This window comes from Naumovozyma castellii, chromosome 1, assembly GCF_000237345.1.
Source record: "Naumovozyma castellii chromosome 1, complete genome".
In the NCBI taxonomy this organism is placed as follows: domain Eukaryota; kingdom Fungi; phylum Ascomycota; class Saccharomycetes; order Saccharomycetales; family Saccharomycetaceae; genus Naumovozyma; species Naumovozyma castellii.
The window spans coordinates 2,001,594-2,020,941 of record NC_016491.1 but is presented as its reverse complement, the minus strand read 5'-3'; the positions used below and the strand labels follow the sequence as shown (position 1 = coordinate 2,020,941).

Here is a 19,348-nt window from a genome sequence, read left to right as displayed (position 1 = left end):
TAATGAACATTTCTACCAATCAGTAATACTAGTAATACGAACAACGAAAATATTATGTATAATATTAAAATGAATATTAATGCATTTTTTTTCTCTATGTATGTAAATATGCTTAATTATGAGACTTAATGTCACCTCCTCTTTTTATTTTTATTATTGACACCATATGAATATAGAACAAACCCATCCTTGTCTCTTACCTCAATTGGTACATTAACCCTTAACACAGGTCTTAATAATAATTCCCAATCATATCTTGTCCTTGGGGTACAAAATAATAAATTCCTCAACAAGCGGATTCTTACCGATTTGAATTTAGATAATGATTTAAAGAAACACCACAGATTAATATTAGGTATATCTTTAAAATATTGAAAATTTTGAAAATTATTAATTATTTCATTATCCATTTGTTCAATTATTTCATCGATATCAATAACGGTAAGTGGATTGTCACTTCTACTACCGCTAGAACTATCTTTCAAAAGTTGCAAATTATCTTTGAAACATTTTTTAACCGAAGAATCCCAGTAATATTCTTGCTCGGTATCCAGATGCGATTCCATTTCTGTACCAGATTGTAATTCACTTGTTCCATGGTCATTACGATATGCAATTAAAGTTTCTTGATCTGCAGTATCTTCATCATTATCACCCTGATGAAGTTGTTGGCGTTCTCTTATCAAGTTCAACATTTTATCCCAGAATAACGTTGGTGAGAGGGGGTAAACATTAGTGAAGGGTATATTAATGACGTTAATGTTAATATTTTGATGTGGTAGTCTATCCCAAAGTAATTTATAATAATGGTAAAAATAATGAAATTCTGGTATCCTCAAATGGTTAAAGTATTCACCTTGTGATTTCGTTAATGTAGCTGGCTTCCTATGATTTTTTTGATTTTTAGTATCACTTGTAGTTCTAGAGATATATTTAGCATTTAGTGATAAAACCACTGATGAAGTAGCAGGTGGTGCTTGTAATATATGGTCATGTGGTGTATCATGTAAAGTTTCACAATCATGAAGAGAACTTTCCATTAAATGTTGTTGAAAACGTTGTTGTTCCAATTGCTTTTCAATATCTTCATAATAATATTCATCATCCACTAATTTTTCACTTGTGAAACAATGACTATTACAATCAATGGTTAAATCCGTCAATGCTGGGAAACAATTACACAAGAGAAGATCATACTTACTAGTTATTTCTAACAATTCCAATGATTTGACACATTTGAAATATGAATGGAATAATCTTAATATACCATTCCCTGGGATTACATGACATGATTTTAGCGTTAATGAATGGAATGGTGCATGTAAATGATACAATCCTGATTCCTCCTTCCTTAAGTTTAAGGGAAGAAATTCCATCGGCGTATCCAGCGATTCAGTGTCCAGGATGACATTTGATAATACTAATTCATTTATAATACCGAAGCAACACAAAAGATTAGGTCTTAGATAGACTTGATGATTTCTTCTCTTATCCAAAGTGGCTCTAATTTCTAATTTTTTCAATCTTTGTAAAGAATAAAATTTTCGTTCATATTCAGATACGAAATCTTTGGAAATTTGGAAAGTTCTTAGATCGTTACTTGTTATTGATTGTTGACCCTTTATAATTTTCTTAAAGAAATCCCTGGACCCATCGTTGAATACTGAATACCAAAGTGGAATTTTGAAACTGGGTTCTACGTCATTCAAGATCACATGAGAAAGATTAGGTAGGTAATCTATGATGTCTAACATTAACTCAATATACGTATGACTTGAGTATTTGCTTTCCATCTTATCCAGTGTCTTAAAACAGTCACACTGCTTGACAGCACTACTACCATTACTAGCGGTACCGTTGGAAATATTGTGATTGAGTATGTTTCTTGTTTCGTTCAAACTGGCAGAGTCATCATCTTGGGAGAATGTGGGGTTCTTCTTATGAGTGGATGTCGTTGTGGACGATGACGATAGAGGAGTTTCGAAAATGTATGAACCTGCGATAGTCTGATCATTCTTACTATGGAATTTACTATATTTCAATAAAGAGTCCTGACATTGTGGATTATTAAATTCAATGGAACGCACTAGGAATCTCACATTTTGAGAAATGACACCCTTATGCAAGTTTCTTAAACCTGTAGCAGTATGAAATTCAGAATGGATCATGGCACTGAATTTTAAAAGAGATAGTTTTGAATTCAATATGACATGTTTGTATAAGAAGTTGTTGCTAATAATGTTATAAAGTTGGAAATTGACCTGACACAGCGCCAACAAAGTCTCTGTATCCAAGTTCTCGAGGATCATGAGCAGGACCTTTCGTGGCAAACTCAGTAGATGCGCTGCTTGATAGCGGATCTCTTGAGTGGGCGGCGTTGGTGTTGACGTTGTCTTGCTCAAAAGCGGCGATGAAGACGCATCGTTGGCGGTCGAGCTGAAGTTCAAGTACTTGGACTTGCCCAGCAGTTGCAATCGTTTCATGTAATGATAAGCGCCCAGCGGTTGCTTGTCGAGGACTGGATAGATAGATGGATGGATGGATGTTATCTGTAACTGTAACTTTAAGTAGTTTTATTTAAATATTAGGGTTGGGTCAGCGAGACTTTTTCAGGGCTTCGCGGGCGCCACACCCGCTAGGGTTACGTAGGGTTGGCATTATTTAAGAAGATGAGTCTTTGAATGGTCCATTTGCAGTTTGTTCTTCAGTTCTGGTGGTGCATCCTTGGCGTAGTGCCCAATGGTGTTCTTCAGGGACTCAGGAACGTCCTCGAAGGCCAGATCATCCGTGGTGAGGGAGACGCTTTCACCTTGCGCCTTCATGATGTCCTCAATGGTGATTCGATCATCGTTAAAGATCTTCAAATGGTCTGCAATCAGATGTCTGTTCTGACACCCGGGACACTTGATCAGTACCGTACCGGAATTGTATGCTTGCTTCGAGATGGTGTGCGACGACCTCGTGTCACACTTCTTACACGTGAACGCTATCATCAATTGTGGTTTGTCCACTTTGAACGACCCCAGCGGCACTCCTGCCTCCTCCTTCTTATCTGCAGCGTCCCGAAGACGCATATATGTACTAAATGGTAGATGCAATGGCCACTGGGAACATGGAAATCTCGTTCTTAAAAGGGCAGTGGAAAGTGGTCTACTGAATCCCTGGACCAAACTCGCTCTACCAAAAAGTGGTGTTATTCTTGCAAGGCGACGCATCATCATTGACATCTGCTCCTCCTTTCTATTAGACTCGGTGGTATGGTGTTGTGTTGTGCTGTACCAATGTGTCGTAGTGTATAAATGTGTTTTGAAACTTCACCCATTGATATTTTACTTTACCCGTTTAGGAAACTGAAAATTGGTTACGCTAATCAGTTTTTTCCAAATAACGTTAATGACAACTGCCACTTCTATAAATTACAACGACAGCCAGGGATTCACAGCTTTCAAGCATCCAGCAAACACTGTACCAGCATCAGGACATCCATATACATACCATGTCACCGGAGAAGGAACAAGAACTTTCCAATAGAATTCTAGAGAGAGCTCAGCTAGCTCAAATGACGCGTCAATTGAAACTGGGTCTCAGTAAGGTAACTTCAAATACAGCAACAACAACGACGAACAATTCATCATCCACCATGAGTAAAGAAATGAGCAGGAAAAGATCAGGTGATGATATTGAGATTAAGCATGAGAACACGTCCCTTTCACCAACAAAGAAACAACAATTGCAAGAGGGGAAGATTATTTCAAAATCACCTTTGAAATTCGCAACTACGAGGACCCCACCACCAGCACCACCATCATCAGCGGCCGTTTCGAATTCTAAGACTACTAATGAAGATGATGATTCACAGGAGGAAAACACAAAGGAAGACCTAGAACCTCCTAGCACACCTAGAGCACATTCACAAGCCGTTATGCTAAACTCGCGGAATGCCAATGCAACAAATAATGAAAGGATATTTATGACACCTAGACGTCGATTATCCACTTCTTTAAATAAGAGAAACAGTGGTACAAATCCTGAAAATGATGCAGGGGCGGATCTACTAATGTATCTTGCCACAAGCCCATATACCTCAGTGCGTCAAACTTTGACAGAAAACATGAGCATGACTAATAATAACAACAATAATAATACTAACAATACAAATATACCGTATTCAAGAAATGGGGGGGCCAAGATTCCAAGCACACCGTCATCATCATATCACAATAGATCAGATGAAGCTATCAGATTTTCTAATATGAAGCCATCCATGTCCTCTCCACAATCTACATTTAAGGTGCCTCATATGGTAACAAATAATGCTGCCATCGCCTTTTCCGATGTATTGATGGAATCTCCGTCATTATATATGAGTACGTCACCTCAGGCATCATCTTTCTTATCACCACAAAAGAGAAGACAAAGTATCAATAATACTCATGGGAACGCAACTTTAATGCCCCCCTCACAACAAGTACCCACCACACCATCTCGAGATAACAATAATAACGGCAGTGGAACACAAACGGGCATTACCTCGAATCACACGCTTCTAAAGACACCCAACTTTAACATGGGAGATTATATACATAACCTTTTCTCCCCATCGCCAAGGGTACCCCTAAGTGGTCTTAGGCGAAGTAGCATTACGGGTGCCATCTTAGGAATGAATGGCACCGATACCGTGTATGGGACAAGCACCATATCGGCAGGTACTAATATCTCATCAAACCTATCAAGCAACTCAGCAGGGTCGGTCGAGGAGAAAGAAGATTGACATGGCTCTTGAATATAACGTAACTATTATATATTGTCGTATCCATTATACGTAAATAGAGCCATAATGACACTAATTATTTGTCAAAAAGACTTTTTCATTCGGAACGAAATTTCGGAAAAGATCCCTTAATGAAATTCACTAAATGAAAAGTTCAAATTAACTCGATCAATTGACGTTTCAATGTTTAATTTTAATTGCGTTGTCTGAATACAATTTTTATCTCCTAGCAAATCTCATTAATGGACCGTAGGCAATCAATATTACCTATTACTATTTTCTACAATCCATTTATTGCTGCAAAGCCCCCCAGATAAAATTGTGCCACATATTAAATAGGAACAAGGGTGTAAACCACTCTCCACTCAAGCAAGACATAGAGATCATAGACTAATATGCCAAACTTAATTTCAGGCCAAGCAGGGCGAACAAGTTCCAATGGATCTATCTCCTTTTCCAGAAGAGGGTCTACTTCTATCCATCAGGGGAACGAAAACAATCGTACAAATCCCGCTGACACGCCTAAACCAAAGAAGAAGAAGAGTTTCGTATCTTTTAAAGAAGAACATACTCCACATAAGACAAGTCCACCATTACCCAATCTGAAACATTTTACATCTGAACAAAACCCTTCAACTTCTCATGCAGACATAGCAGGTAGATTTACACCGCGAGCTAGAGCATATTCTGAATTCACACGAACAAAGAGGGCTAAACCAGGTTCTGAGATTGACATCAAACTTTCCAATGACCAAAGTAAGAGGAAGGGAGTAATGGACCCAAAGGGTATCACGGAACTTGAACCTAATGACACTAGATCTGAGATATCAAATCAAACCTTAGAAGCTTCATATCTGTCAGAGGCCTCTTCTAATGGCACAGAGGATGATGTTTGGGTCCCCATTCATCCTAAGAAGAAGGAACAGGTAGTCAATGGAATTAATTTTGAAGAATTGCAGACGTTTGCCGATGAATATATAATCAATATGGAAAGAATCAAACAACAGAATCATTATATGGGTCATGTCACTAGAAGTTCTAGTAATTCATTATGGAAACCGAAGACACTGACTCCAATAATGTCTGAAACCGCTGCTAAATATACACCACAAACTGTTCCTGTCAGTAATACAGTACCAGATGATCCGGACTTGGGAAAACTCCGCACTGTTGAACCGAGTAACGATACATTTCAAGCACCGGATAGATTTGCGTTCTTTTGCACCACCGATGAGATGACAATTCACTCGCCTGAGTTGCCCTCTTTACTACGGCCACACCAATCGTTTTTCGATTTGTTTAAGCAGGGGGAACCCACGTGGTGGCTGGATTGCACGTGCCCTACTGATGAAGAAATGCACATACTGACAACTGCCTTTGGCATTCATCCTTTGACTGCTGAAGATGTGAGAATGCAAGAACCTAGAGGTAAAGTGGAAATGTTCAAGACTTATTATTTTATTAGTTTTCATACTTTCGTCAATGATAAGAACTCACCAAACTTTCTTGAGCGTATCTGCATCTATATTATCGTCTTTAAGAATGGGATATTAAGTTTCCATTTTTCTCCCGTTGACCATTGTAGTAATGTGAGAAGAAGAGTAAGACAATTGAAAAATTACGTTAATGTAAATGCTGATTGGATTTGCTATGCATTGATTGATGATATTACAGATAGTTTTGCGCCCGTTATACAATCAATTGAATACCAAACAGATGCTTTCGATGATACCGTATTAATGACATATAATGCAGACTTCTCAAAAACTTTGCAAAATATTGGAAATACAAGAAGAAATATTATGACTTTAATGAGATTGTTAAGTGGGAAGGCTGATGTTGTTAAGATGTTAGCCAAGAGGTGTAGAGATGAAAGTAAGGATTCACGCAACTATAACACCATAAATTCAAATAATCCATCTGCTTGGGATACAACTGATACAAATTCGGAGGTATCATTGTCATGTCTTCCTGGAGGCAACATCGCAATGTATTTAGGAGATATTCAAGATCATTTGTTGACCATGCAACAAAGTTTACGTTCCTACGAAAATATCTTGGCAAGATCCCATTCCAATTACTTGGCCCAACTACAAGTAGAATCCTTTATTTCAAACAATAAAGTTGGAGAAATTCTGGGTAAAGTGACTATCTTGGGGACAATGTTAATACCTCTGAATGTAATCACAGGTTTATTCGGGATGAATGTAGAAGTACCAGGTGGAAAGGTAAAAAATTTAGCATGGTTCTTCGGCATACTTGGAGTTTTATTTGCCATTGGGATTTTCGGCTGGTTTCTTGCATCGTTTTGGGTTACCGCAATGAACGATAAAAGCAATGACGATTTAGATGAATCATTCGATGAAAATGAGAAAAAGGCATCTAAATCAAAATTTCAGAAGTACTTGCCAAAATGGTTTAAAAAGAAAGAGGATATTACAGAAGACTACACATCTGGAAGTGCACTTCGAATTCCAGCTTCATCGGTACATTCTACGACAAGTACCGCAGGTACTTTTAGCCACTATAGTCGAACAACCAATTCTTACCAGCATTTTTAGTCTATGGACATTTCAATATTTAATCATATATTCTAACTAATATTTTAAACCGTAATCAATTTTTACAGTTTCATTCTGTGAACTAATTTTATTATACACGATTACAATGACTGAATTACTTTTGAAATGTTTACTTTTTGTTATGACGTTTCTTTTCATGCTGACGATGTTGATGACCATGCTTGTGTTTTGATTTCTTCTCTTCTACTGGAATAAGAATGTCCTTTTCGTCACCTACAAGTCCAGCTTCGTTATTGAAAACCTTTTTTCTCCAATCTCTTAACCTTCTTGATTTAGTTACTTTCCTCTTATCTTTTGCTCTCAATTCCTTTGGTCTATATGGCGCGAACTTCTTCAGTCCAATAAATTCATTTAAGTCAGTGTCATCTGCAGCGAATATTTCCCTTGCTGTTAGCCCAAAACTTTCAGGAGAAACTTCCCTATAACGGAACTTTAAATCCTGATCATCCTTTGAACGCAGTCTCCCCCTCTTTTCTTCCTCTTCCTTTTCAACTTCATCGAGAATAGCTAGTTTATTTTGTTCCACAGCACTCTCGACAAGTTCAGAAAGCTTTTTTTTCTCTTTCTTCTTAGCTTTCTTATCTTCACTTTTATTCTTCTTGGATTTCTTCTTTGCAGGTTCATCTTCATCATTGCGTTCTTCCTCCTCAAGTAGTTCGTCATCCTCTAATTTGGCATCAGCTTCTTGTTTTTGCTCATCATAGAAATCAGCCATTATTTCATCATCCTCATCATTCCAAGTTGGCTTTGCTTCTTGATCATAAAATTCCTCGTTGAACAATTCAGCAACAACCTTGTCCCACTCGTCATCTTTGAAATCATTATTTAATAGAGTATCGGTTATTTTTTTAACCATCGATTCACTAATTTCAGCTCCATATTCTTTCTTCAATTGTTCTAAAATGTCTGTCAATTGGTTAACCTTCTTGGTTTTCTTCTTTTGAACTTTTTGCTCTTTTTCTTTCTTAACTTCTTGCTTTACTTGCTTTTCGTCATCTCTCTTTCTTCTACGAGCTGATGTAGCTGATCTTCTCAAAGTAGCTTGTGTACGAGCATATGAAACAATCTCGGCAGCATTTGGATCTTCATAACGGAAGTTATAGGCATTTTCAAATTTCTCAACAGCATCTTCGAATTCATCATCATCTTCAATTTCATCCATTCCACCATCTACATTCAAGACTTTATCACCCTTTCTAGGGATCCAAGCTTGTTGGCTTACAAATTCATCCAAGAATTTTTCTTCATCCTTTGGATTTGGTAATTGTAATTTCGCATCGTCTGTGGTACCTTCAACTGTACTAGGTTCCTTCTTCTTCAGGAAGCCATCGTCATCATCATCATTTTCGGAGGAATTATTGTTTTCTTTATCTTCATCATTGCCAAAAGCGTTTTTGATTTCATCTAACAGTTGCGTTCTTTCCTCTTTTTCTTGAGACACATATGATTGTTTCCCATCAACAGTTTCTTGTAAAGGCATATCCTCATCTTCATCCACAATAGGATTCCCAGATAAAATATTCATTCTATGATAATCCTTTAAGTAGATAGGTTTGTGCTTCTCAGTCTTAGCCAATTTGGCGACGGCCTTTTCAGGATCTTCAAAGAATTTGACCTCTGGATCCAATAACTTATCAGTTTCGTTATTTCTAATAGCTGATATAACTTTATTAATACCATCTTCCACTTCCTCAGTAACTAGCTCACCATAATCATCTTCATCTTCGCTGGATTCAGATTCGATATCATCACTAGATTCCTCTTCAATTTTGCTCGTTGGTTTAGGCTTTTTCTGTTCTATTGGGGCAGGCACATCGCTGTGGGATGCCTCTCTCTTAGCGGCTTCTTTAGCTTTTTTAGTGGCAGACTTCTTTCTTGGCATTTAGTAATATCTCTTTATCTTTATTTAGTTGTCAAGTCGTTTGAGACATTACAGACTGGTCTTTGAATATATTTACTGAAATATTTCTTTAGAGCTCATCGCAAAATTTTCTCTAATGTTTACGTAAGCATTTTCTGATTTGTGTTATAGTTTCCCACACATTATTTATTGTAAAACATATATAGTCTCTTCTTCAGATATTAAGATAAAACTCGGAATTGGGGTTTATATAGAGTATTGGAAACGGGTTAACCGAATTGGCTATTTATTTAATAATGAGTTTTCGGTATCCTGCCCTTTTACCCTTCAAGTTCAAAGTAATGGTACTGTCATCGTTATTTCACTTTATACTCCCTCCGCAAATCTCTGGATAAAGAGAGCCATCTTATGAAATTTCTATTCACTACGTATACCTATTAGCTACCTTACAAATTCCAAGAAAGCAGAAAATTAATGTATACTTAATGTTAACAAATGTAACGTATCATTCACTAAAGAATTGTTTTTTTCAAGAAATTAAGCGCAGGTGGTTTAGTGGTAAAATCCAACGTTGCCATCGTTGGGCCCCGGGTTCGATTCCCGGCTTGCGCATTCTTTTTTGGGTCATATGTATATATTTTTGGAGCAAACTTCATCCTTTCATAATATCTGTTCTAACATTAAAGTTAGAGTCAACGTGCCCTTTTATTCTATGTCATAGGAAGTCCACTCGAGTGTTGGAAAATTTTCTTAATTAGTCAAGTTTCCTCGATGCCTGGGCGAAAAGCTTAGGAAAACCTTAACAGTTTGATGAAATAAGAATTAAAGCAATTCAGAATATTTCTTGGCATATTGGTAAAAGTTTTTGTATATTTATAGTCTTTCAATCTGTAAAATATAATCATGTCTATTTTCATTGTCACCAGTTATTTACTGGGCCGCCCTTAAGAATTCAAATATTGATATTTAAAAAAAAAGAACCAGAAGAGGGAACGCCTACCATAACAGTGAACAGCAATTGAAAACCACTACCCTATCGCTGAAGAATAAAGGAAAAGATGCTGAGGACCATAGGACCATCACATATAATTCCAATACTGAGACAGCAAGGTGTAAGAGCATACTCTCCAGCTGTGTCATTTTCGGACATAACGAAGAAAAGAGATTCAAGATCAGAACCTGAGACCTTCCTATCGAATACTAATGTATCGAAAACGGGAGGCTCTAGTAGATTTAACGCTCCACAAATTACCCTTGCTAATGTGACGAGCCCATTCGGTTCCACGGGGAAGAATGGCACTAATGTGGTTGTTAGATACTTAATGAGTTGCCTTTTTACTAAGAATAACACACATATTACATATTCTGCTGTGGTGGAAGATACAAGTTTCCAACAAAAGAATCCAACCATGTCTTATAATGAGAAATACTTGTATTACTGTAAATTACCGCATAAGGTAAAATTTGCTATTTCAACAGGATGTCTTGGATTTAGGAAAGCTGCCAGGGGTGAGTATGAAGCTGGATTTCAAACTGCAACTAGAGCTTTCCAAATGATTGAAGAAAAAGGGTTGTTGGATAAGAATATTGAAATTGTCATGAAGGATTTTGGTAAGGGGAGAGAAGCGTTTATTTCAGCGTTGAATGGGAAAGAAGGTAATGTCGTAAGAAATAAAATTTCAAGGATTTGGGATAAAACTCCTTTGAAATTTGGTGGGGTTAGGTCACCCAAGATTAGGAGGTTATGATCTATATAAAAAATACTTGGAATAGCTAGTATTTATTCATATATCATGTAAATAACTTTATGAGAACGAACTCTTGATTTGAGTAATCCTTTAATTTCAGATATTGAAACGCAAAAGATGAAGAACCCTTTGAAATTCCCTAGCTTGAGCTCCGTTGTTATCACATCATCAGAAGGAGATGTATGGGAGCTAATTATGAGGGAATCCAATCCTGCTTTTAAACCTCAAAGGACAAGTTCGACGACAAAGTAAAAATTATTTAATCGGGAACGTTACTTTCTTGTTTCAAATATGACTTGCTCCAACAATAAAAGGTTTACGGTAGCGAAGGGAGAAGAATTACAGTCATGTTCCCCCAAATTGTTAGAGACTTGACATTACACAGTGAGTTAACAGAACCCAATGCAAGTAGGAGAAACCTCTAGTATACTAATGTGAGCAGTGTTTCTAAGCATCCAATGTATTGGAATTATATTAATTTGGAAATACGCCATTGCTTAACAATTCTGCAAATGAGTGTTCTCAATAAGGAAGTTTACATTTTGGTGACTGTTGTACCTTATGGTGTTATGCATGGGTTTATCTTAAAATTATGAAAATGGTTGGGTGCTAACGTTTGAAATCTTGACTAATTTTTTTTGTTGAAATTTTATTTTTCTTTCTGGCTAACCTCGCTTTCCGGAAGAGAAGTGTTAGACGGGAACTGGGTCCCATGGACTCACTTCACTCCAATTGTAGACGGAGATTCCTCCTACCTGTTGGAAGGGAAACCGTAATAATAATACCAAATATTTCAATATTATCACTAGTTGAAGATGCATGTTAATTTGGAAAGTTAAAGTACAACACAGATAAGAACGATAAGGAAAAATGGCTCCATCTGGTATGTAATTAAAATGCTATAACAGAACAAAACGACGATTGATTTCTAAACTAGTACTCCAATGGGCTAATAAGTGAAAACATTATAATAGAAAGAATATCTCAATATGGACAAGAAACCATATATATGACGATCGATGACGAACACCAAGTGAAGAGAAACTAGACTAGAAAGAACTTGGGAGTATAATAGGGAACATGAGTGAAGTCATCTGAGAGACCAGAAAACGATCTGAGACTAAAAACTTGGTTAACACTCAATACAGATGGTTCTAAAAGTTACTAGATCATGAGAGAAACTTTCGTTGAAAATATTATCAAGAGCTAAATTACTAACAAATAAATGGTGATGCAATATCATTTACAATTTTAAACAGCTAAGGCTACTGCTGCTAAGAAGGCTGTTGTCAAAGGTACCAACGGTAAGAAGGCTTTGAAGGTTAGAACCTCTGCCACTTTCAGATTACCAAAGACTTTGAAGTTGGCTAGAGCTCCAAAATATGCTTCTAAGGCTGTCCCACATTACAACAGATTGGATTCATACAAAGTTATTGAACAACCAATCACTTCCGAAACCGCTATGAAGAAGGTTGAAGACGGTAACACTTTGGTTTTCCAAGTCTCTATGAAGTCTAACAAGCATCAAATCAAGAAGGCCGTCAAGGAATTATACGAAGTTGATGTCTTGTCTGTTAACACTTTGGTTAGACCAAATGGTACTAAGAAGGCTTACGTTAGATTGACTGCTGATTACGATGCTTTAGACATTGCTAACAGAATTGGTTACATCTAATCTAACTGTGTCATTTAATTAGTAAATGTGTTTAATTTTATCTTTTCACGTTCTTCTTTTGTACGTATTATAAAAACAACATAATTCATTATATTCTCAAATAAAGAAAAAAACAAATATCAAACAATTATTATAGTTTTTTTTATTGAAATAGTATTTAAACTTCTAGTAGCTATTTATGTTACTTACTTTACTGTCCTAAAAACAAATTTACCTGAAGACAATAATTTGAATGTATCGATATGGAATGTAACTTCCATTTCCTCTCAATCGTCGTTGGAATGATTCAATATCCTTAGAATAGACAAAAATAAATTAATAATATCCAAATATAACATCATGGCACATTTGATTTCTTCATCAGGGAAAACCTTTCTGAAGATAAGTTGAGTATCAATGAAAAGGTATACCGTAAATAAGATGGCACCGAACCAACCATATAATAAATCTACTGTGGAACTCATCCCAAAGAAAAGAGAGGTGAAGCCAATACCGATAAGAATCCATAGTCCCCAATTTAACCAGTAATATACTGACATGGCCGATTCTAATGCAAATTCGAATTTACCTGAGGTTGCTGTTAATGAAACACCAATTACCACAATAGTAGTAATGAATAGGGCACTTAAAATCGTCTGTTCGTCATAGGTAAGGGCTATAATGGAAATAGAGTATGCTTCTGCAATGGTAAATAAACTCAATAATCCTAGCTGACCTCTTTTAGTGAGGCAATACCATGGTACGCGCGTACTCTCTTGCTCTGTTCCCTCATCTGTAATCTCAATGGCATCACTATAACGGGGCATAAACGTCAAGGCAATACAGAGGAGGAGTGCGAATATAGTTGAGAAGAGCCATAGGCCAATATGGTCAGTGATAAACGTTTGTAACCCTTCTGACTGTGTGGCCCAATATGTGAACGATGACGTTAGCAGAAGTTGTGCAGATAAGATAGAGTACACTCTATTCATGAAATACTGGCGGACCTCAGGTTCACAACTGATAACTTTTGTAGAATACTTGAAGTCATCTGGGATAAAGGGGCCTTGGGAGTTATTGTAATTCGGAGCTTGTTCTTGATATGGTGGGGGAGCTGGTTGAACCAAAGGGTCAGACATTGATTTTATGCTTGTTACTATGTGTGAGAGCTGTTTGAACTCTAGATACTTGTTCTGTTTATTGTAGTTTCAACACCAACATGTACTGTGTTAAAGAGGTGATGTCTTGTGGAAAATCTATACGTTATGACGTTAATTTGCAAAGCGCGGTCTCTACGGGTAATACCACTCGGTGTTCCATTTCTTCGAAATACCAACAATATTTGGTTTATCTGGCAGATGTTGATGGATGAATCACTATAGCACTGTATTATAATGTCAACTTTATAACGTCCTTTTATTTAATTCTTTCATTAGGGACAAATTGACCTCACTCAAGGAACTTAGTTGCCGCATACTCTTATTCTGAAATTTGCTCTTTGAAAAACTCTCAAGACATCGATAATAACGTTAAAACAAACGAAAGACGCTACGTACACACCTTACTAGAACACCCCCTCACTGCAACCTACCAATATACACATGCTGCAATGAGCTCCTCGAAGAAGAAGAGATACTCAACTACCAACCTACTGCTATCACCGGTTCTGACAGTGTCTCCAGGCCAACATCCTTATATATCATCTCCATCGTCACACCAGCGTCATTCTGAGTCTGCTCTCGGGCTGGGCATTAATTCTGTGGAACCAACACACTATCGTCGTAATATAAGGCGATCCTCTACCATATATCGAATCCCTCGTCCCAATGATATGTCCTCACATCCTAGTTCCCGCACCCATTCCAACAATGATGAACACACAGAACCTATTTCAAACTTAAAAATTCTACTACTCGGTGATTCAAATGTAGGAAAAACTGCTATGATCCTGAGTTATTGTAATGAACTTTTGACAAAATCACAATTTAAATCGCAATTGATATCGAATAACACAAAGCATATGAATTCCGTATCATCTCACTCATCTAATGGGTTTAAATTGGATAGGCTAAATAAATTGAAGGGTCGTGGCAATTCTAAAAGATTCAGTTTGAATGAATCAGACTTGGAAACTTTAATCTTAAAAAGAAGAGCCTCAATTATTAGACAAAAGATTAGATGTCGAAGTTATTGTTTTGACAGAGATGAAGAAGATGATGAAGCTGATTTGGATTATTTTGAATCAGAGCAATATGGTGGATATTTTGGAGTAGAAGGGTCAATTGATGAATTAGGGAGTCCTTTTGTGGATGCCAAAGCATCCTTTGATGACAGAGAGGAGATGATAATTGATACGAGACCTACTATTGGGATTGATATCAAATCAACCCTGGTAAACATTCAGGGGAAGAAATATAACTGTATTTTTTGGGATCCAGCGGGACAAGATCGATTTAAAAATGTCATGATGGATTCACTTTATAAAATTTCAAATGCTATTATCTTATGTTATGATATTTGTAATTTGACAAGCTTCCAAAATTGTTGCCGATACTGGCTTAATGAAACATTAGAGAACGTCAGAAGCGGAGACTTATCAGAGATAAAATTCTATTTAGTTGGGAACAAGCTTGATCTTTACGCTAAACGACAAGTGAATCATGAGGATGTGTTGAACATGATTACAAATATGGAGTACGATTACGGAATAACTATTTCTGGGAATTTTGAAGTCACTTGTAAGTGGGAAAATGTTGTTGAAAGAATATTTGATTTAATATTGATGGACTTGGTGGAAAAGGGGACTTCTGAGAGTACACCAGCAAAAGAGAATGGCAACATTTATAACCCTGGCAGTAGTACTATGCGTTACTCAGATGACCAACATACACCTGAAATTCGTAACCGGTTTGTCAAGCGCCTTTCAGTACAGGAGCTAACCCCGTTTGATGAGTCTGTTCCACCACTTGAAGATCGATTTTCTGATCTTTCTATTGATGATTTGAACATTGATCCAATACCAATGGACGCTACAACTACTACAAAGAAAAATAGAAAAACGAAGCAACCACACACTAAATCAAAATCGAAAGCAAGGCCAAAGAAGAACAAGGAGGCTAATATTGATATTACTAAACCCTTAGATGGAAGCCTAGATAGCCCATCGACCAATTCATCTGCATGCTGCTATTAACTAGCGGCCTTCATAGACACACATATAAATCTTAATTTAATAATATTTATTTTCAATTTCGTGTCGCTGACACAGCCCGATGAAAATTATCTCGTCAAATTTTTTGAATTATAAAAGGGGAAAAATGGACGAAACAATGTTTTCTTCTTCTACATGCTACTTAAAGTATCCAAACACTAAACAAATAATTTAGTTTATCTGTCCATCCAGAGAACGTTAATATTACATCAAGAACTCCAGTGAGCAAGTTAATCGATTTATAACTTAATTACTTACTAGCAAACAGTCAACTGTATTATTATATTCTACTCTACTATATTTCGATTCTTAATAGTTTATACTAGAATTCACATCCATAGAATTGAACACTGAAAACCAATTCATATCTAAATTTTTCAAAGAAACTGACTGAAAAGAAACAAGAAATTTCATAACCGAGTCAAAACAAGTATATTCCTTGTTTTATACTTACGATTGAATTATACACATTAATAATTACTTTAGTACTTCATAATAGAGACTAGATCGTAAAATTAATTATATTAACCTTAAAATCCAAATTATAGCATCATAATGAGTTCTGAAGAAGAAGACTTTAACGACATCTATGGTGAAGAACAACCAACAAATCCTTCAACTTCCAAGGAAGTTAAGGATGGTGAAAAATCTGAAAATAAAGACACCAAAGGTGACAGTAATCTTGAAGAGAAATCCGAAGAGAAAGATTCTAAGAAAGAAGATGCTACCGAAAAGAAGGTAGAAGATGCTTCCTCCTCTGAAAGCAAACCAGCCGACTCGACATCTCATCTTGATCAATTGGCTGCTTTACAAGCTCTATCTTCCAATATCAGTCAGTTGGCACAACAGTCAACTAAACCAAAGGAAGCAGCAGATTCAGCTTCTCCTGCTCCAGTAGTCAATACTGCAGCACCAACCACACAACCACCACCATGGGAGCAACTGCAGCAAACTGTGTCACAATTCCAACAGCCAGGTCAACAACAACCACCTCAAATGCCCCCAATGGGCTACCCACCTCAAAATAATAACTCTCCATACCCAAGTAATATTCCAGCTAATGCTCCATACCAACAACAGACTTCCCAACAATCTCCACCTCCTCAAAAAGCTGATTTATCTAAGGAATGTTGTAAACTATTTATTGGTGGGTTGAACTGGGAGACTACCGAAGACAAACTAAAGGACTATTTCAGTAAATATGGTAACGTTGTTGATTTAAAAATCATGAAGGATAATGCCACTGGTAGATCAAGAGGTTTCGGTTTCCTAACATTCGAGCTTTCATCTAGTGTGGATGAAGTTGTGAAAACTCAGCATATCTTAGACGGTAAAGTCATTGATCCAAAGAGGGCCATCCCAAGGGAAGAACAAGATAAAACAGGGAAGATTTTTGTTGGAGGTATTGGTCCAGATGTTAGACCAAAGGAATTTGAAGAATTCTTTGCACAATGGGGGACAATTATTGATGCCCAATTAATGTTAGACAAGGATACCGGGAGATCAAGAGGTTTCGGGTTTATCACTTATGATTCTTCAGAGGCTGTTGACAGAGTATGCCAAAACAAATATATTGACTTCAAAGGTAAACAAATTGAAATCAAGAGGGCGGCTCCAAGACATATGCAAAAGGGTGCTAATAATGGCCGTAATCCAAGACAATTCCAAAATCAAATGCAAGCACCACCACAAATGTTTCAAAACCAAATGATGGCCGCTGCAACTTCAGGAATGAACCAAATGTATGATCCCCAAGCCATGAATGATTATTACCAAAAGATGCAAGCATATTATCAACAGGTTCAACAACAAACTGGTATGGATTACAGTCAAATGTACCAACAACAGCAACAACAACAACAACAACAACCTCCAGTGCCTATGCCAATGCCAGTACCTGCTCCATACAATGTGCCTGCTGGTGGCTCTCCTCCAACAGCTACATCATCTGATTCTGCTACCCCAACCGATAATGATGACGATAATGGTCGTGGAAGCTACCGTGGGTACCGTAGTCGCACCTACAATAAACGTGGTAATGGTAATAATAATGGTTATCACCCTTACAACAGATAAGTCTGCATTCCTATTTTGGAATACCTGTATATTATATAACTTTTTAAATAATGTAGCACATGTCTAGATTGAAGAACCACTACTGTCTAGATATTTTACCGTTCAATTAAATATATATCCTTTGCATGCAAGAAGATAAGACTGCACCTATACTAATTACCCAAATTTCTGGGAGAAAACGTGAAGACATTCAGTTACGAATGATAAATGTAATGTAATATATTAATATTAAAAAATGTACATAAAGAAAAAGATGAGATGAATTTGTTACAAATTAAAACTTCACAAAGTTATCATAAAGATCCTTTTTATTAATATTTTTATTTTTTATTTTGCGTAGTTATTAATTTAATCTTCTTCTTCCAAAGTTTGAGCGGCAATACGATCCAAATCTCTTTGACCATTTTCAGAGATTCTTCTACCACCCTTTGGAGAGATTTCGACAACACCAATCTTTTCCAAAGCTTGTAGGACTCTTCTGTTAACGGAACCGGAAGCGTCAATATGCTTGTATGGTCTGACACCTCTGCTCTTAGCACCACCGTATAGCTTGTTCAACTTACCGACACCGACTTGCTTTCTCAAGTAGATGTGTCTGGCAACTGAAGCGGCACGCTTGTAGAACCAACCTTCAGAATCTTGTGGTGGCATTTCATTACCAGAAGAGGTCTTGACAATGTCAACGTAACCTGGGACTTCTAATTTACCTTGTCTTTGCAAGAAAGAAGCATAAGCGTTAATGAAGTCTTGAGCAGCAACGTCTCTGTAAATATCGTCGAGTTGACAAAAAATGTTAGTAAAAGACATCTTGATATCTTGAGTATAGAGGTTCAAATGAGTCTGTCAACGAAATAATTAAGCTGGAATAATGATTACTACAACCTCTGTGAATCCATGGATAACCTGTATTACTCTATTGCAATTCTGCGTTGTGGATATTCTATGCATTCTATTTTTTAAGGATCAATCTTATTCTTTCAGATATTCCTATCCTATATCCTCGTCAATCTCAGCTTATATGTCGACTCAAACTGGACGGATTGTATCTTATTTATCTGCTTGTGTAACAAAACTTCCCGATGTTTGGTTGATTGTATCCTAGCTCATAACGTTGACTTTCATTCAATTCCTGTCTCCTTCTCATTGTAAAATAATGTACGTACCTAACGGAAACACCTGGCATTTTTAATATATGTTGGTCTATTGGGTCTTTGAATATCGAAATATTAATTGGCTACACATATTATGATATATGCAATCGCTGAATTCTATCTACATTCACTCATCACACTGGGACGAGCACTACTCGGTGAGTGCAACGAATGGCTAGGCAGGGAGCCCATGGGGGAACTCGTTCGGGTCTGGCGATTCTCTGTCTAACAGGCATGGGATCTGAACCGACCAGCTGGGATTTAGACGGGGAGCTTCAGTTTTCCACTGTCGGC

At 37.0% G+C, this 19,348-nt stretch overlaps 11 protein-coding genes and 1 non-coding gene across 12 annotated transcripts; 7 read left to right on the top strand and 5 right to left on the bottom strand.

Moving 5' to 3' along the window:
- Positions 1 to 131: 131 nt before the first annotated feature.
- SKP2 (putative SCF ubiquitin ligase complex subunit SKP2) lies at positions 132 to 2,483 on the bottom strand (the record flags this gene model as incomplete). The annotated part of the gene is made up of 1 exon (XM_003673901.1): positions 132 to 2,483. One exon carries the CDS (start codon positions 2,481 to 2,483, stop codon positions 132 to 134), a length of 2,352 nt encoding a protein of 783 aa, XP_003673949.1.
- Positions 2,484 to 2,657: 174 nt separating this feature from the next.
- On the bottom strand, positions 2,658 to 3,227 carry ZIM17 (Zim17p; the record flags this gene model as incomplete). The annotated part of the gene is made up of 1 exon (XM_003673900.1): positions 2,658 to 3,227. The coding sequence occupies one exon, from the start codon at positions 3,225 to 3,227 to the stop codon at positions 2,658 to 2,660; it is 570 nt and encodes a 189-aa protein (XP_003673948.1).
- Positions 3,228 to 3,496: 269 nt separating this feature from the next.
- On the top strand, positions 3,497 to 4,771 carry STB1 (Stb1p; the record flags this gene model as incomplete). The annotated part of the gene is made up of 1 exon (XM_003673899.1): positions 3,497 to 4,771. The coding sequence occupies one exon, from the start codon at positions 3,497 to 3,499 to the stop codon at positions 4,769 to 4,771; it is 1,275 nt and encodes a 424-aa protein (XP_003673947.1).
- Positions 4,772 to 5,166: 395 nt separating this feature from the next.
- Positions 5,167 to 7,332, top strand: NCAS0A10070 (magnesium transporter CorA family protein; the record flags this gene model as incomplete). Its single annotated transcript, XM_003673898.1, has 1 exon — positions 5,167 to 7,332. The coding sequence occupies one exon, from the start codon at positions 5,167 to 5,169 to the stop codon at positions 7,330 to 7,332; it is 2,166 nt and encodes a 721-aa protein (XP_003673946.1).
- A 130-nt stretch (positions 7,333 to 7,462) lies between these two features.
- KRI1 (Kri1p) lies at positions 7,463 to 9,235 on the bottom strand (the record flags this gene model as incomplete). Its single annotated transcript, XM_003673897.1, has 1 exon — positions 7,463 to 9,235. The coding sequence occupies one exon, from the start codon at positions 9,233 to 9,235 to the stop codon at positions 7,463 to 7,465; it is 1,773 nt and encodes a 590-aa protein (XP_003673945.1).
- Positions 9,236 to 9,755: 520 nt separating this feature from the next.
- NCAS0Atrna12G lies at positions 9,756 to 9,826 on the top strand. Its single transcript has one exon. It is a non-coding gene; the product is annotated as a tRNA-Gly (tRNA).
- Positions 9,827 to 10,272: 446 nt separating this feature from the next.
- MRPS18 (mitochondrial 37S ribosomal protein uS11m) lies at positions 10,273 to 10,962 on the top strand (the record flags this gene model as incomplete). The annotated part of the gene is made up of 1 exon (XM_003673896.1): positions 10,273 to 10,962. One exon carries the CDS (start codon positions 10,273 to 10,275, stop codon positions 10,960 to 10,962), a length of 690 nt encoding a protein of 229 aa, XP_003673944.1.
- Positions 10,963 to 12,424: 1,462 nt separating this feature from the next.
- Positions 12,425 to 12,637, top strand: NCAS0A10040 (60S ribosomal uL23 domain-containing protein; the record flags this gene model as incomplete). The annotated part of the gene is made up of 1 exon (XM_003673895.1): positions 12,425 to 12,637. One exon carries the CDS (start codon positions 12,425 to 12,427, stop codon positions 12,635 to 12,637), a length of 213 nt encoding a protein of 70 aa, XP_003673943.1.
- A 266-nt stretch (positions 12,638 to 12,903) lies between these two features.
- On the bottom strand, positions 12,904 to 13,755 carry BXI1 (Bxi1p; the record flags this gene model as incomplete). The annotated part of the gene is made up of 1 exon (XM_003673894.1): positions 12,904 to 13,755. The coding sequence occupies one exon, from the start codon at positions 13,753 to 13,755 to the stop codon at positions 12,904 to 12,906; it is 852 nt and encodes a 283-aa protein (XP_003673942.1).
- Positions 13,756 to 14,225: 470 nt separating this feature from the next.
- On the top strand, positions 14,226 to 15,809 carry YPT11 (Rab family GTPase YPT11; the record flags this gene model as incomplete). Its single annotated transcript, XM_003673893.1, has 1 exon — positions 14,226 to 15,809. One exon carries the CDS (start codon positions 14,226 to 14,228, stop codon positions 15,807 to 15,809), a length of 1,584 nt encoding a protein of 527 aa, XP_003673941.1.
- Positions 15,810 to 16,382: 573 nt separating this feature from the next.
- NCAS0A10010 (RNA-binding protein) lies at positions 16,383 to 17,903 on the top strand (the record flags this gene model as incomplete). Its single annotated transcript, XM_003673892.1, has 1 exon — positions 16,383 to 17,903. One exon carries the CDS (start codon positions 16,383 to 16,385, stop codon positions 17,901 to 17,903), a length of 1,521 nt encoding a protein of 506 aa, XP_003673940.1.
- A 348-nt stretch (positions 17,904 to 18,251) lies between these two features.
- Positions 18,252 to 19,086, bottom strand: RPS19B (40S ribosomal protein eS19; the record flags this gene model as incomplete). Its single annotated transcript, XM_003673891.1, has 2 exons — positions 18,252 to 18,666; positions 19,067 to 19,086. The coding sequence occupies 2 exons, from the start codon at positions 19,084 to 19,086 to the stop codon at positions 18,252 to 18,254; spliced, it is 435 nt and encodes a 144-aa protein (XP_003673939.1).
- Positions 19,087 to 19,348: the final 262 nt, after the last annotated feature.